General features: G+C 39.9%; 1 protein-coding gene across 4 annotated transcripts in view; it reads right to left on the reverse strand.

The window, feature by feature from the left end:
• The window catches only part of LOC306703388 (echinoderm microtubule-associated protein-like 6), a gene marked incomplete at both ends in the record, with an annotated part of 54,765 nt that extends 41,716 nt beyond the window's left edge, over positions 1–13,049 (reverse strand). For all 4 annotated transcript variants that reach the window (XM_079169351.1, XM_079169349.1, XM_079169350.1 and 1 more), the window contains one exon: positions 12,853–13,049. In XM_079169351.1, coding sequence (XP_079025477.1) covers positions 12,853–13,049 — 197 coding nt within the window. The remainder of the gene's footprint in view (positions 1–12,852) is intronic.
• Between the last annotated feature and the right edge of the window lie 1,420 nt (positions 13,050–14,469).

Genomic DNA, 14,469 nt, shown 5'->3' on the forward strand with positions numbered 1-14,469 from the left:
CTTCTCTTCTTTTAAAGGCACGATAAGAAGTTCAGTCTCTCTCGCTCTCCTTACAATAAGTAGCTTAAATTCAGTTTCCAGACCTTTCAGAATTGCACTGACGAGTGACATAACCCCCCGAGGGGTTTGTGTGCGTTTGAGTAAATCTGTGTGTAGGAAAAGTGTATGCTTCAGTGTGTTCGAGTGCCAGCAGATCGTGGGAACATTGGTGGCTGCGGGGCAGATTGGCAATAATTTCTTAGTCATCATCTTTAATGAAGACCACTGAGCTGTGAATCCACAGAGCCACCAGGCCTGTGCTGCACGCTGCTGTCATTAACGAACTCCGTCAAATGAAAAAAAAGAAAAAGGTAAAGAGATAAAAAAAAGCACTTGTCTGACATAAAAGAGGCTTCTGGGAATTATTTCCTGCTCCTCTCTTCCAGGTCTTCATTAGATATTGAACACTTGAGAGTCAAAGAGAATTAACGACTTCACTTCAAGCAGTCGGTCAGTCAGTAAAACTCTATTACTGTGATGCTCTATGATGCATTTTACTGCTGTGGATGTTCACGGTTGCGCTAATTTTAACTCCTTTATAACCCGTTGGCTAGTTTAATCTACATCAATGCATCACGTTATATAAGATCGTTATGTGTCTGTGAGAACCACGTAAAAGAAAAACAGCCCTGTTTTCAGCTTTGCGACGATGCATTTTTCCAGCTGATCCAAGAAGCTTTTTAAATAGTTTATTTAGCTTAAGAAGCAAGATAATGTCCTCACCACATTAAGAAACACTTAATCCTTCACTTTATCACAAACATTCAACATCAACACATTTGGAAAAACGTGGTTCTCACTGGACAGGAAGGGGACGAAAAACTGTAATCTGAAAAGTACTTCATCAGACTAAATGTAGTGAAGTAAAAAGTACAATATTTACAAGGATACATGGGAACATGAAAATATTCAAGTGTAGTACAAGTACCTCAAGTTTGTGCTGAAGTAAATTATATTGGCTGCAAACGCAAGTTTCTAAAAATGATTAAGAACAAATCCTCATCAAAGTATTCACTTGTAAAACTGACACATACCAAAACACTTCCGATCAGACACCAGGCTACTGAGCCCATGTCACTCTGAAAAATGTAAAACTTCGGCAAGCTGCAAAAAGATGAGATTAATGCTTTACCTGAAGAGTGTTTCAACCGTAAGGTTTGGCTTCACAAGATAACTTCAAGGAGGAGGTGGCTGGAGTTTCGTTTGACAGATCCAATAAATCTGGTTCACATCCTCCGCTGTGATAAAACAGCAGCACACAGCCGCGTCCTTAATCTTATCAACGAGAGGCATCCAGGACCGAGACAGCCTTGGATGCTGAGATAAAATTATATTTGATTGTTGTGGAGGAGATTTTGTTATTGGTCACAGGCTGCTTCCACTAAAATACATTTTAAAAAAGTAGTATCAGAGCAGACAAACGCACACACACACAACACATAAAAAAACATTATTAACCAACAGTTTGGCATTTTAGCATGAGTGATCCCAGTGGGAACAAAGCATCAAACCCACTTAGTGCCTCGCTGCACTGAGTCCAAATTAGTGCAAGTTCTGTGTCTTATCTTGATCTCTGACTCCTCTAAACAACACCACAGTCTTTCTTAACTTCATTTCACACAACATCCTTCAGTCCGAAAGCACAGCCGGCAGCGTCGCTCTGCTGACACGACAGTGAACGCATCGCTGGCTGCTCTGCATCCTCTCTGGCTGCGAGCAGCGAACAACAACAACAGCAGCAGGCCGTAGCTCCCTTCTTCATCACCTTTAGCCAGTTAGCATAGCGTATTTCCCCTGGTGAGAGGGAAATGAGCTACGATGCGCTTCAGAGGACTCCCCACCCTCAGGGACACACACACACACACAGACACACACACACACAGAGCCCCGGGTGTCCCTGCTGGTTCGCCTCGGCTTAGCGGTTCTGGCTGAATTGGTTGGTTTTGTGGCAATGATGATAATGATGAGTCTGCTCTGAGTTAGTGGATGCATGAAGTCCGACACGCCTTCAACCATCAGTAACATTTATAACTTGATTTATACCACAGCAGGCTGTGAGTTTTAATGCACAACTTTTACTTGTAACTGATTATTTCTACATTGTTGTAGTAATATTTCACTTGAGTAAAAGCCCTATTTAAAAGGGATCTTATGTGTGTTGTGATTGTTTTAAACCATTGACTGGTTCTTCAAAGAAAACGTGTGACATATATATTTGGAAAATAGTTGGCAGTAATATGAATGGATGCTATTTATAGAATCAACTGCACAAATACTATTTCCTACAATTTAAGATGAAGTCTTTAATCTAATCCTCTCCAGTAAAACATGTTAATCATCACAGAGCAGCTCAGAGTTTCTGTGTGTTTGTATGTGAGCTTATTTAAAATGATAATGTGTGTTACCTAATGTGTGTGTGTGTGTGTGTGTGTGTGTGTGTGTGTGTGTGTGTGTTTCCATTGCATTGTGTCTCTCAGGTAATCTGTATGTCAGCTCTGCACCTGGAAACACAGGCAGCAACATAGTCTGTGTCCACAGCTGCTTTTAAAACGCTTTCAATTATATTTTTGAAAAAGCAAATTCACATTTATTTGAATATGTAAGGATATCTAATTTAAACATCTACAGTAGATATTTGTATAATAATGTATGAATATAAATGTAAAAAGGTGTCTCTGGTAGTGAAGTCTGCAGCCCCACTCGACTGTACAGCTTTATATTGAGTTTCAGCTCATTGTCTTTCTGTTCGGCCCAAAGTTTGATTGTTCTGGTTGACCCGTCGCTCTTACAGCCCAATTTTCTGAGAAAAAGCAATAAAAAGCCACAGTCCACTACCTGCTCAGCAGCGAACAGCAGAAAGACACAGTTAGAGACTAACTGTTGAACATAGTGGAGCATTTAGCAGCTAAAGAGACCAAAACTGAGCAAAAAAAAAAGAGTGAATATTGGACTGACGTTCATCAGGTGACACAAACACAAAGACTGCTCATGAATAATCATGTTGCTCTGTAACTGCTGGATGTGGAAAAAAGCAACCGTTTGTTAGCTGCAGGTTCAACATACCAACTCAAGAGATGATAATAATGCATCCTGACCTCAGTGTTGTTGTATTGCTCTGATTAGTGGTGGAAAGAAACTAAGTACATTCATTCTACTTCACTACATTCTGCATGCATCAATAATTATAATCCAATAATATAATATTTCTTAAATGGAACATTCTGCAAAATAAGTACTTTTGCTTTTGCTTAAGTATATTATCATGCTAATACTTGAGTACTTCTTCCACCACTGGCTCTGAAGCTCAGTCTAAAGAGGCTTTTCTACAACAAATCACAAAAATGAAAAATGAAGATTCCTCCATAATGTGAGCTCAGCCTCATCAGCTGGACCTTCTTTCTCTCCGTCAGCTGCTGAGCTATTAGACGGCTGGTTAGTTTTATCCAGTCAAGCAGAAATACCATCAAAACTACACAGCAAACATAATGATGTCCTTTGGTTGAGCTCTTTCTGTGTGTGTATCTGTGTGTGTGTGTGTGTGTGTGTGTGTGTGTGTGTGTGTGTGTGTGTGTGTGTGCGTGCGTGCGTGCGTGTGCGTGTCAGTTGGTCGGTCAGGTTCTGCCTGCAGGCGACCAGCAGGAAGTGGGACAGGAGAGGAAAGAAAGGAGAAACAGAGGACGAGAGAGAGAGAGAGAGAGAGAGAGGAACAGAGGACGAGAGGGGGAGAGAGAGGGGGAGAGAGAGAGAGAGAGAGAGAGAGAGCACCAACCCAGATCCTTCAGTCACAGTTCATCCTCATCTTTTAGCTTAAATGTGAGTCAGTGACATGAATGTAACTCTTCTGTGTGTGCATTTTGATTACATTGAGATGTGGTCACTCACAGTACAACAGAATTAATTATGTGTTTAAAAGAGAAAACAGAGGGCAACATTTTTAAATGAGAGTGAGAAGTCGACAACTAAAAACACTAGTCGTGTAAAACATCAACGCCTGTACGTATTAACATAGTTTCCTCAACAATCCCCTGTGCATACTGTGACCTTATTTATTATTATGTTCCAGTGCAGTCTCCTCGCTGCTTTCTTTTCGACACTATCCAAATTCTGCAGTAAGCTGTAGATCACTTGTAACTTCCGCACTTAAGTTACTAAAAGTTACTACGAGGAAATTTATATTTTGTGTTGATTTTGGTGGTCGCTGTGGACGTACGCGGTAGTGTTTAGAAAACGTCTCATTTTACTTCCCCGCTGAGTCCTGGTTCTGGTCCCCCGTGCCCCCTTTCCCTGCAGCGGGCCCAGAAATACAGCCTCGGCCTCCAGCAGCCTGGTGTCGGTGTTGTGCTCCTGGCGAGGAACCGGAGGAGGAGACGCTGCTGCCGGGCGCCAAGCTCTCCTCCTCCCACCAGAGCTAAATACTCTACCAACTCATATGTTTGTTGTATCATGACAACAGCAAAAATGACCTGAACGATTAAAGTAATTCAATTAAAACACAAAACAATTATTAACACTCACAGCCACTAGAAGTTGTCAAACTATCAAGCAAACTGTAAAAGAACTCTGCAGGCAGCAGGGGAAATATCCAGAGGCTAACAAGCTAACAGGCTAACAAGCATGAAGCCGGACTGGTGCATGAACTCATCTGGTGATCCGCGAAGCCCCCGAGCGATCTCTTCAGTATTCTGTACATTAGGAGCAGCAGTAGAGTCAGGTTTTGTATACCAGTATACTTCTACTACTAGTGTAGTTTTTCATATATAAAGGCTGAGCAACAAAACAAGTACTTAAAGAATAGTACTTGTAAAAGGAGTGATAATTTCTAATGTGATTTGGGAATTAATTCAATATTTTTGTAAATGCACCGAAAAGGGATCTTGAGCCATAATTATTATTAAGTTGTAGATTTGGGGTTCAGTTCTTTTGTAATGGGTCACGTCTTTAAGAGTTATGTCTTGGCAAAAAAGCACAAAGTGAAGTTTTTATTTGATGAAATGCTATTAAATCCATCTTTCATGAAATAATATATGTGGTTAAACTAAAACAAATACTGAACCGGCTCAGTAGAGTTGAGGAACATTTAACTCTGGTTTTGACTCTTAACTAAAATAACTGAAGATGAAAACGAGCAAAGTGAAGTCGATGTGAACTTGAGTGAGCTGCACAGACCTGAACTGGAGCTGTGAGCTCTTTGCAGCAGCATCCAGTCTGCGATAATAATCGCTGGTATTCAGCAGCAGCCCGATGCACAAAAGGCCGATCGACCCCCCGGGAGGCCTCGGCCATGAAAGAGCCAAAGAAAGAAGAAAAAAAAAGACAGTCCCACTCTCTCTCCCTTTCAGAAAAACTCAACATGGATTTAATGCTTCAACATGGAGCCTGCAATTACTGAAGCAATCCATCAGGCAGGCAGAGAGACAGGAGTGAGTGCAGTTATGATTCAGAGCTTTCAACACAAGGAGCTGCAGAGAAGAAAGAAAAACTCAACATCCAGTATAAATATAACATTAATTATTTCTACCCCTCAAGATTCACATTCTCTATGCTTCATGAACTGTAACTCACCAACACAGGCGATAGAAAGTTGATATTGTCAATGAAATGAGTTAAATCTTGGTATGCAAATACAAATAGCCAAGTTAATAAGTTATCTACTAGTGACCCCTCGTGTTACCTTCTCATGTTGAGGTAGCACTTGTCAGTACTTCTATATATGAACCTGCTATTAAAAAGGTGAAATGCAGATAATACACATTGAACCTTTAACCTTTGATCATAAAATGTTTTAAATAGGACCATTCTTATAGTGTTTTAATATAGGAGAGTTTCGTAGCATTTGCTCTTTATTAGCGGTTTTATAAAAAAAAATCCAGATTTTCTGACTGTATAAGTAACATTTCGTTGTGTGCTTTTATTCAGAATGTCTGTCTTAGGAGGGCTTTAATGTGTGTTATTAATAAAAGATAAATAACTAGATCTTGTGATGGGATCACACCAGCCACGACACCAGACTGGGCCAGGGGCGTAATGTGGGCGATCAATGGCCCCTTCCTCACTTTGTAACCCCCGTTACTTTCGGCAACCTTACTCGGACTATCTTCAAACTCAACATTCATTTGGATCTCAACTACACACCTGTGAAGTCTGATGACTGCACCTTACACGGTTCTGATGCTATCGCAGTGACAAAATCTGTCCACAGACAGAAAGAGACGGACTTTTAAACTCCTGTCAAGGAACTCAAAACCTCCTCTGTGTTACAGTAACTGACATCAGCATCACATTTTGACACGCAATAGCAGAATTGTGTTTTTAAAAATTGCTGATCGAGGACTTGATGTCTTTTCATTCTCCTGTCACTGTCACTGTAAGTCAGCCTGGATCACAGCGTTGGCGAAGTGACTAAAATGCAAATGTAATTACCTCAGTCGTCTGCAGATTTTTCCCCATCAGCTCCAGTTTGTGGGAGGAGAAGCAGGAGCAGCCGCAGTGCAGCAGACAAACTGAAGTCAGAACTTTTGTTTGTGTTTCAATGATTACAGTTGGAAATCATTAAAACATGCAGCTGTTTTCATTTAACCAGCTCTTCGTTCCCTTCTGATTTTAGCGGTTTACACATATTAGCTACAAAGGAGAGATGAGGATGACAAAAGGAAGTCTAAAGAAGTCTCCGTCACTTATTTCTGATTTCTTTCCTCCTGTTTTTAAATGTTTTACACTGTAGGCACCAACAAAAGAGATAAATGTCATCCATAATCACGGGTTTTACAATAAATCATAATGCCTACAATCCAGATGTGTTGATCACAATAGGTTATTTTGTGGCTTACAAATGGTTAACAAAGGAAAAACTGTTTAATCGTAAATATAGAGAGATAACATCCAAACATGTGAATCATACTCTTTGTATCTCTGGAACATGTGTTCTCAGGTGGAACCGTGAAGTCTGTCCATAACACATCTTTTCAGAGTCTTTAAAGACTGTGGACCCTTACTGGGTCCAGAAACGTATCAAAATCAATGCAGCAGAACCACAAACATCATCTTTGTAATTCCACACATTCTTCTTTCTTGTTAAAAACTGGTGCCAACAATACCCACAATGCAACTGCTGATAGTTGGGTGGCAGATTGTGGTGTGAAATTCTAGTAGAAAGTGAGCTGCGGGGTACAGAGGTCTGGTAAACTCAACTTCAGATACATTTTACTTTTCAAACTTGTAGTCTTCAGACACACCTGACGCTGATTCATCAGACGTCACACTGCTCCCTCACTAAAGGCTTTATAGTTCATTTAAAACATGTAGAACTCCCCAACTCTTGGAAACTGTCACTTTTTTTGTGATAAAAGCACCAACTTCTCTCGATCAAAGTGCCAGAGCAGCCCTGGACTACTTCTAGCGAGTCATGGACTGTGATTATCAAAACTAGAACAATACACTGAACTTTTGTCAAGCTTGAAACTAGAAACCAGAACTCGCCTCCATCCATTCGGAGTGTAATGGTTTCCACTGTAACAGCACCGGCTGTGGTGCCAGTAGTGATGAAAAGGCCAATGCATCAGACTGGACCAGGGACACAGTGACATTTCCTGCAGCCAGCAAACCCTGCTCTCTGTGTCTGTTCATGCTCTACGTCTTAATTACTGAAGAGCAGACACACGTCTGAAAGACGGCACAGAGGAGAGTCTAAGACACAACACGACGGCTTCATGTTGTGAACACTGTGTTCAAGGAAGGTTTATTTTTACTGTCTCTAACACTCCCTGATTAACATGTACAGCTTCTGTTTGATGTGTACAAGAGGTGGAATGTAACCAGGTACAAGTACTCAAGTATTGTACTAAAGTACAAATCTGAGGTACCTGTACTTGTACTTAAGTATTTTCTTTTCATGACACTTTTTACTTTTACGTCACTACATTTATCCGACAGCTTTAGTTACATTAAGAATATAAGAAGATTTTATAAAATATAAAACTATATTTTGTTATAAATTAAACTTTGTTTAGACAGTTTGTACAAGTACAGCTGAAACGATCAGTCCATCAATCAATTACTTAATTGATCATTATGTAAACACATTTCATGGTTCCAGATTTGCTCCTACTTCTTTTAATAATGATTATAATTATAATATATTAGTCAAAATTTTGGTTTTATCAATATTCTCACTACTTTTACAAACCGAACAATCAATTGATTAATTGAGAAAATAATCAGCAGATGAATCTATAATGAAAATAATGATTTGTTAAGAATTAAAAATGAGCTCAACCTAAACCCAACAGTAAGATCTAACATTAATGTATGAGTAAAATAATCTAATGATATAATATATTATATTATAACAGTGATTATACTTACATGCTTTTACTGAAGGAACATTTTCAATGCAGTGTGGTATTAGTACTTTTTCTGAAGTAGAAGATCCGAATACTTCCTTCACCATTGTTGTGTACTCATACAGAAATGTAAAAGTAAGAATGTGTGATTATAGGAGACGTTCATCTTCGGTACGTTTGTAGTGTTTAGTGATTTCATGGTGTCGATGACGTGAAACACAAAAGATACTGAAAACACTGATCTGCAGATAAAAACCTTTTCCTGTAGAGAGTGTTTGATACTAAAAATATGTCTTTACAGTCATCACAGTTTGAATTCCTCTTTATAACAGGAACTTGTGCAGAAATGTTTTAAATGATGTCAAAACGGTTGCAGGGACATGGAGGCGACTCACCATGCAGCACACGCCACTGTAGTAACGGCTGTGAGCCTGCAGTCAGCCGTGAGCTGTGATCATTTGGCACAATCACAAATCTAACACTCCTGTCAGAGAGCATGGCCCGGCTGAGGCTGCATCCAGCTTTTCAATTAGTGTGACACACACACACACACACACACACACACACACACACACAGAGAGACACAGTACCACAGGCAGCAGCAGACTGGCCTTCTGAATAAACTGTCCAAACACGCCTGCTGCTCTGATGACTCATAGGCTGTTTAGTGTCGATGAATACACCAGGTGTTTGTGTGTGTGTGTGTGTGTGTGTGTTGGGATGAATGAGCGACCTCGCTGATTCATCTTCCTCCTTCACTTGCTTTAATTTGCTCTCATCAACAGAGAAAATTCCTTCTGCTGCTTCTCCTTAATCGTCAGCTCAACGTGTGAAGGCAAACATTCCACGTCCAGAAATGCTGCAGATATCAAAACACAACCAACGACCCCGTCTCCTAAAAATGATGTTCACTTACAACTGATTTGCAACAGTGAGCACGCTGTGGAAGAATCGTAATGAAAGTCCTCTTTACAAATAGATGTTTTTTTGTATGAAGGGTTTGTTTTGTATATGGAGAATTAAAAAAACGCTGTATAACGCTGACAAATCACAGTTTGACTCCAGACAAAATGTTTGTGTAAAGTGGGTTTACTACCTGAACGACAAAGGTAATCTGATGCAAAACCAAAACTAGCAACTAAAAGAGGATAAAAGGCTCCATAGAGCTGCAGAGATGGAGATTATTCTTCTTTATGTGTTCAACAGATAGACTGTATTAAAGATGGACGACATGAAAGCTACCCAAAAGTGATCTTTTGGCACCTTTTTAGCCAAACAGCTATTGTGGTGCTAACGTAGCAGCTAGGTGGCTAACAAGCTGTGGCCATGCTTGGTTCAGGCAGTTGGTCAAAATCAAAAAACCTCAACATGGCCACTCCTGTATCCAGTATATTTTGATTTGAAAGTGGGAGGAAGTTGAGACGCTTCGTTCATCTTCTATATAATATAATCTGTTCAACATTATGAGAGACACCTGTCACAGTCCGTCCTGACCGTGAAAACAGACTCTCCATTAAATAATTGGCAGATAATCCCAGATTAAAGGTTTTGGGTGTTTGTGAACAAATGTTCAATTGGCTCATTCAGATCCACAAACTGTGTTCTGGCCTTTAAAGGGGTTCTCCGGGACGTTTGGATACGTGGTTCCTCTTTGTAATGTTTTCTTCTCCGTGTGAAGTTTTGTGAAGTTTGCGATCATATCTTTACAGAAAACTATAATATCTATAATCATATCACTGTGGGGAGATATTGCACAGACTTGCACCAAATGTGTAATTACATTTTGTCTTCTGAACTTTACTTTGTTCTTTTCCTCCTGCTCGGTTTGTTCATTTAAGACGAGAACGACAGCGTTCATCACCTGAAACTGCATCTGGTTCCTCTAACAGGTTCACAGCTGTGAAGCTCGTTAGGAGTTCATCTCAGGTCTCATTGTTTTATTAGATTCAGAAACATCATGAAATGAATCAGCAGTTATCATTTCACATGTTGTTATACACGGACTGGGGTGTGTCATAAGTAGAAATAAGAAATATCTGTGTTGTGTTTACTGTGTTGCCTTCAAGTCACGTGGGGCCTCTCAGAACTACGAGTGGAAAATGCACGGATGAAGAAACAAAGAGGGACAAATAAAAGATTCAGATTTAAGATGTGTCTTCACTTGTAGCTCATATGTTTCTATTTTTATGACTTAATGTGAAAGTTGCGTAAATAATTGGGTAATTATTTGTTTTTTTCTGAAGTAGCAGTGTGTATTTCTATGTAGGCTATTAAAACCAATTCATATCATATATAAACATGAACTTTTCCAAGTGAAATGTTGGGAAATAATCAATTTCACATGTACAATACATCACATGTGTTAAATTAATCTAACTATAATAATGTACCAAGTTTTTTTTACATTTCACATGTGAATGATTTTACATGTGACATTTTTGAAAGCGTTTTGAACTGAGTTAGCCTAATAATAAGAGTAGATTTTAGTTTTACTTTACTTTTACCTCGTAAGCATTCTGATATGTGTAGAGAGTGAGTCTGCAGTGCGACTCCATTTCAATCAATTCTCCAAAGTGAACAACTAAATATGCAACTAAACGTGCCTCTAAAAAATACCCATTTGAGCATTTTGTAATTTGTCAGTGACTTAAAAAAAATCACAAATCCCTGCAACAAAAAATATAAATTGTTTTTTGATTTGACACCATTATAATTAAGTTTTGCTAGGGTTGAGGCAATTAAGATTAGGTTAAGCTTGCTGCAACTCACAAAAGTAATCAATTGTACAAGCACAAGACGTGCTTTTTTTCAGAAAAATGCAAATGTAAGTAGTTTTGTGTGTTTGAACAAACGTTTAACGCTGTAAAGTCTCTGGTGTAGAGTGGCTGGCTGATACTCTGCAGAGGACTCACTAATGTAAGCGTCTTACATGTTGTACGACAGACGAGGCTCGTGGAGAACAAGGCAACCATCATCTGCTCCTGAGCTCTTTCTGCATCGCTAATAGATGAACTGAAACAAGCACTGCCAGCTGGTCTGAATGGAAACATCTTAAATATCAATATTTCCTTCGTTACATAAATCCACTTACTTCTACCAGTCATCTCAATACCTTAAAAAACCCACAAGTTAAACCTCAAACCTTAAAAAGCTGTTTTCTGGCACAGTAAAGACCAGTTTCTGTTTAGATTTTAGCTTCTGTCAAACAGAACTGTGTGGGAGGAATAAACCCCCGCCAGGATTTCTAAGAAACATCTCCACACAAAAGAGCAAAACGTCCTGATGAGTAAGAGAAGTTGAAGAGTCGCCGTGAGACAAAATCAGTTTTATCAGAGTAGGAAGGTGAAACAGTCATGACTGAAGATTTCATTCAGCAGAGTTTGTCCCTCCAGTCAAGTCCACCATGTTGCTGTATAAAACATTTAGGCATTTTCTGACAACCAACTATAACATTATTTAGATGAGCTTCACATGAAAATGTAATACGAAGAGGGATTTTTGTACTAAAATTACAAAGTTTGGAAGATACTCGCTTCATTTTTTCAAACACACTCTGTTGAAGGGTCATGTAAAATACAAAAAAATACAAACAACTGTAGTCATGTGGTGCAAAGAGGAAAAATAAGTTTCCGGGGGACCCTTAAACCCGATGAATGTGCTGGTAAATACTAGTTTCTCAAATGATACCGCAATCAAAATGTTAAAACTAGACCAGAATCAAATTTATTGCCAAGTTGTATTTGGTGTATAACGATGACAATAATAGTTTAGAAAAGAGAAAAACAAACGCGGCAAAAGTCAATAATCATAAATATAAAACAGAAATTATAATTAAAAAAAATGTCAAACATAGCTGAAGTGAAAAGCGCTGCACAGCGTTTTAATACGAGGATGAAGGTGTATTCAGTATTGACCTAATGAACGACTGTTGGCTCATTTTACAACATCAATGACAAGCGGTTGTTGATTTCATCAGTTTCAGAGTCCCCTGAAAGATGTTATTGTTTGAATGGACTTGTTTTCTGTGATTGCACTGCAGCTCAATGCACCACATTCAGACATCTGAACAACTAGAAGCCAAATTCTATGATATTGGAACTTGACATATTCCTGCTCCTCAGAGGATGAACAGATACAGATACAAGAGTCCAAAAACGGCCGAAAACGTAGTAGATCCTTGATGAATAGTAGTAAATAGTAGCAGCAAAATTAAACTACACAAAAATAAAACATTAGATTACAAACTCTCTCCCAGCTCGTGCAGCACAATTACGTTTTGGGTATCCAGTCATCACTACTTCCCAAACACGAGCATCTTTGTTAAACCTTACCGTCTAAATCACTTACGGTATTACCTCTCACGCTTGCGCATGCGCGGTGTAAGTCCGCCCATGTTTATATATAGGCCTACATGTATATATCCCGTGTTATAAACTGACTTTCACAGATCCAGGTGTGGCAGCAGCAGTCTTACCTGATGATGTCATCGTTGTGTCCCAGGTAAAACCTCTGGCTGTGCTCTCTGGTGTTGTAAACCACGCCCACCCCGGCCACGAAGTACACCAGCTCCTTCCCGGCGGTGTAGTACAGGTTATTCCGGCACTGGTGGCCCCGGTACCCGTAGACCCAGTCCAGTCTGAGCCGGCATCCCGGGGCGCTCCGGTCCGACATCCTCGCTCATCTGACGGGACACCGCTGCTGCTGCTGCTGCTGGTGGTGGTGGTGGTTCACTCCGACTTCTTCCTCCGGTTTAAGATCCTTCAGACCAAATCATGTGCACACATTATCAATAAATCTGAGATCGGATCTTAATTAAACAGATCGAGGAACAAGGAGGCTGAATAGCTGATATAAAGTTCCTCCATGCAGGTCAATTGTCCATCTGATGCTTAATAATCAATTTACAATCACACATTAATGTTATTAATGTAACTCTGTATTAGGCTATACAATCTTCTGTATGGTGAAATAAAACAACTTTTACAGTTGTGGCTCCTCACACAATATTCGTAAATAGTAAGTTCACACTTGTCATATACAGAAACATAGTTCTTGTGTGTATCTGGTGGTATTTTAGAGTTAATTCAGTACTCACGGGTCATTTTCCACCTCTGATCAGATCTCTGTGTCCATAATTCTGCATCCGGCAGCAGGTGAATGAAATAGCTCAGAAAAACAGGCAGCTCAGAGCTCTTTACTCTCAATCAGCCATCATCATCTTCTTCATCATCTTCATCCTCAGGTGTGCTGAATGAATAGTCCTGTAGAGAGTTTCTGATGCACTTAATAGTATTTTTTTTATTTCCTGTGGTTTGAGTGCAATTGCCATTAATATTTCCAAAGGGACTAACAGTGTTGTTATTGCACTATAAATTATAGACCGTGACGTTATAACGACCCCATCGTGATTTATGGTATTTAATAACTACAGTTGAGTAATGAGGCGAACTTTGTTGTGATTAATACTGTAGTTTTTACTCTCATGTCGGCTTAAGGAACGCAGTCTGAGCAGAGGATTTTCTTTTACTTTTCAAGAAGGAAATAAAAGAAGAGAAGAGACGGAAATAGAGAACATATCTTAACGGGTTTGGGAAGTTCTGTCCGAGAAAAGAAAAGAAAAAGACAAAAAAAACAGCACAACTGATGGAGGATTCTGCTCCTGGAAAATATAATCCCTCCTCACACTAATCCTCGACCTCAGTACCAGCCATGGTTACTACAGCACGGGTTTGTTTTTTTATTATTACTCCTGTATCCCCCGGTTGTTCACATCATCCCTCCGCGGATTTACGCGCAGCGCGCAAAGGTGGAGGAGGTTTCGCTGGAGGAGAAAACGTGCGGAGGCTCACAAACCCATTCACAAATCTGTGCGCGAGTTAAAAAAAATCCACCAGAGTCAGGAGGAGGACAGGGCGTGTAGCCTGATAATCTCAGAAAATTAAAAGAAACGGATTATTTCCACTGTGAAATGATCGGGCCGTTCCGGAGAGAGACGAAGAGAAGAGAGGATGAAATAAGGGGTTGAATCACCGCAAGTGAGACAACTTCAGCGGGCAGAGGAGGGGAGAAGCCCCGGGTTCACACCGCAGCA

This window comes from Pholis gunnellus, assembly GCF_910591455.1.
Source record: "Pholis gunnellus genome assembly, chromosome: 11".
In the NCBI taxonomy this organism is placed as follows: domain Eukaryota; kingdom Metazoa; phylum Chordata; class Actinopteri; order Perciformes; family Pholidae; genus Pholis; species Pholis gunnellus.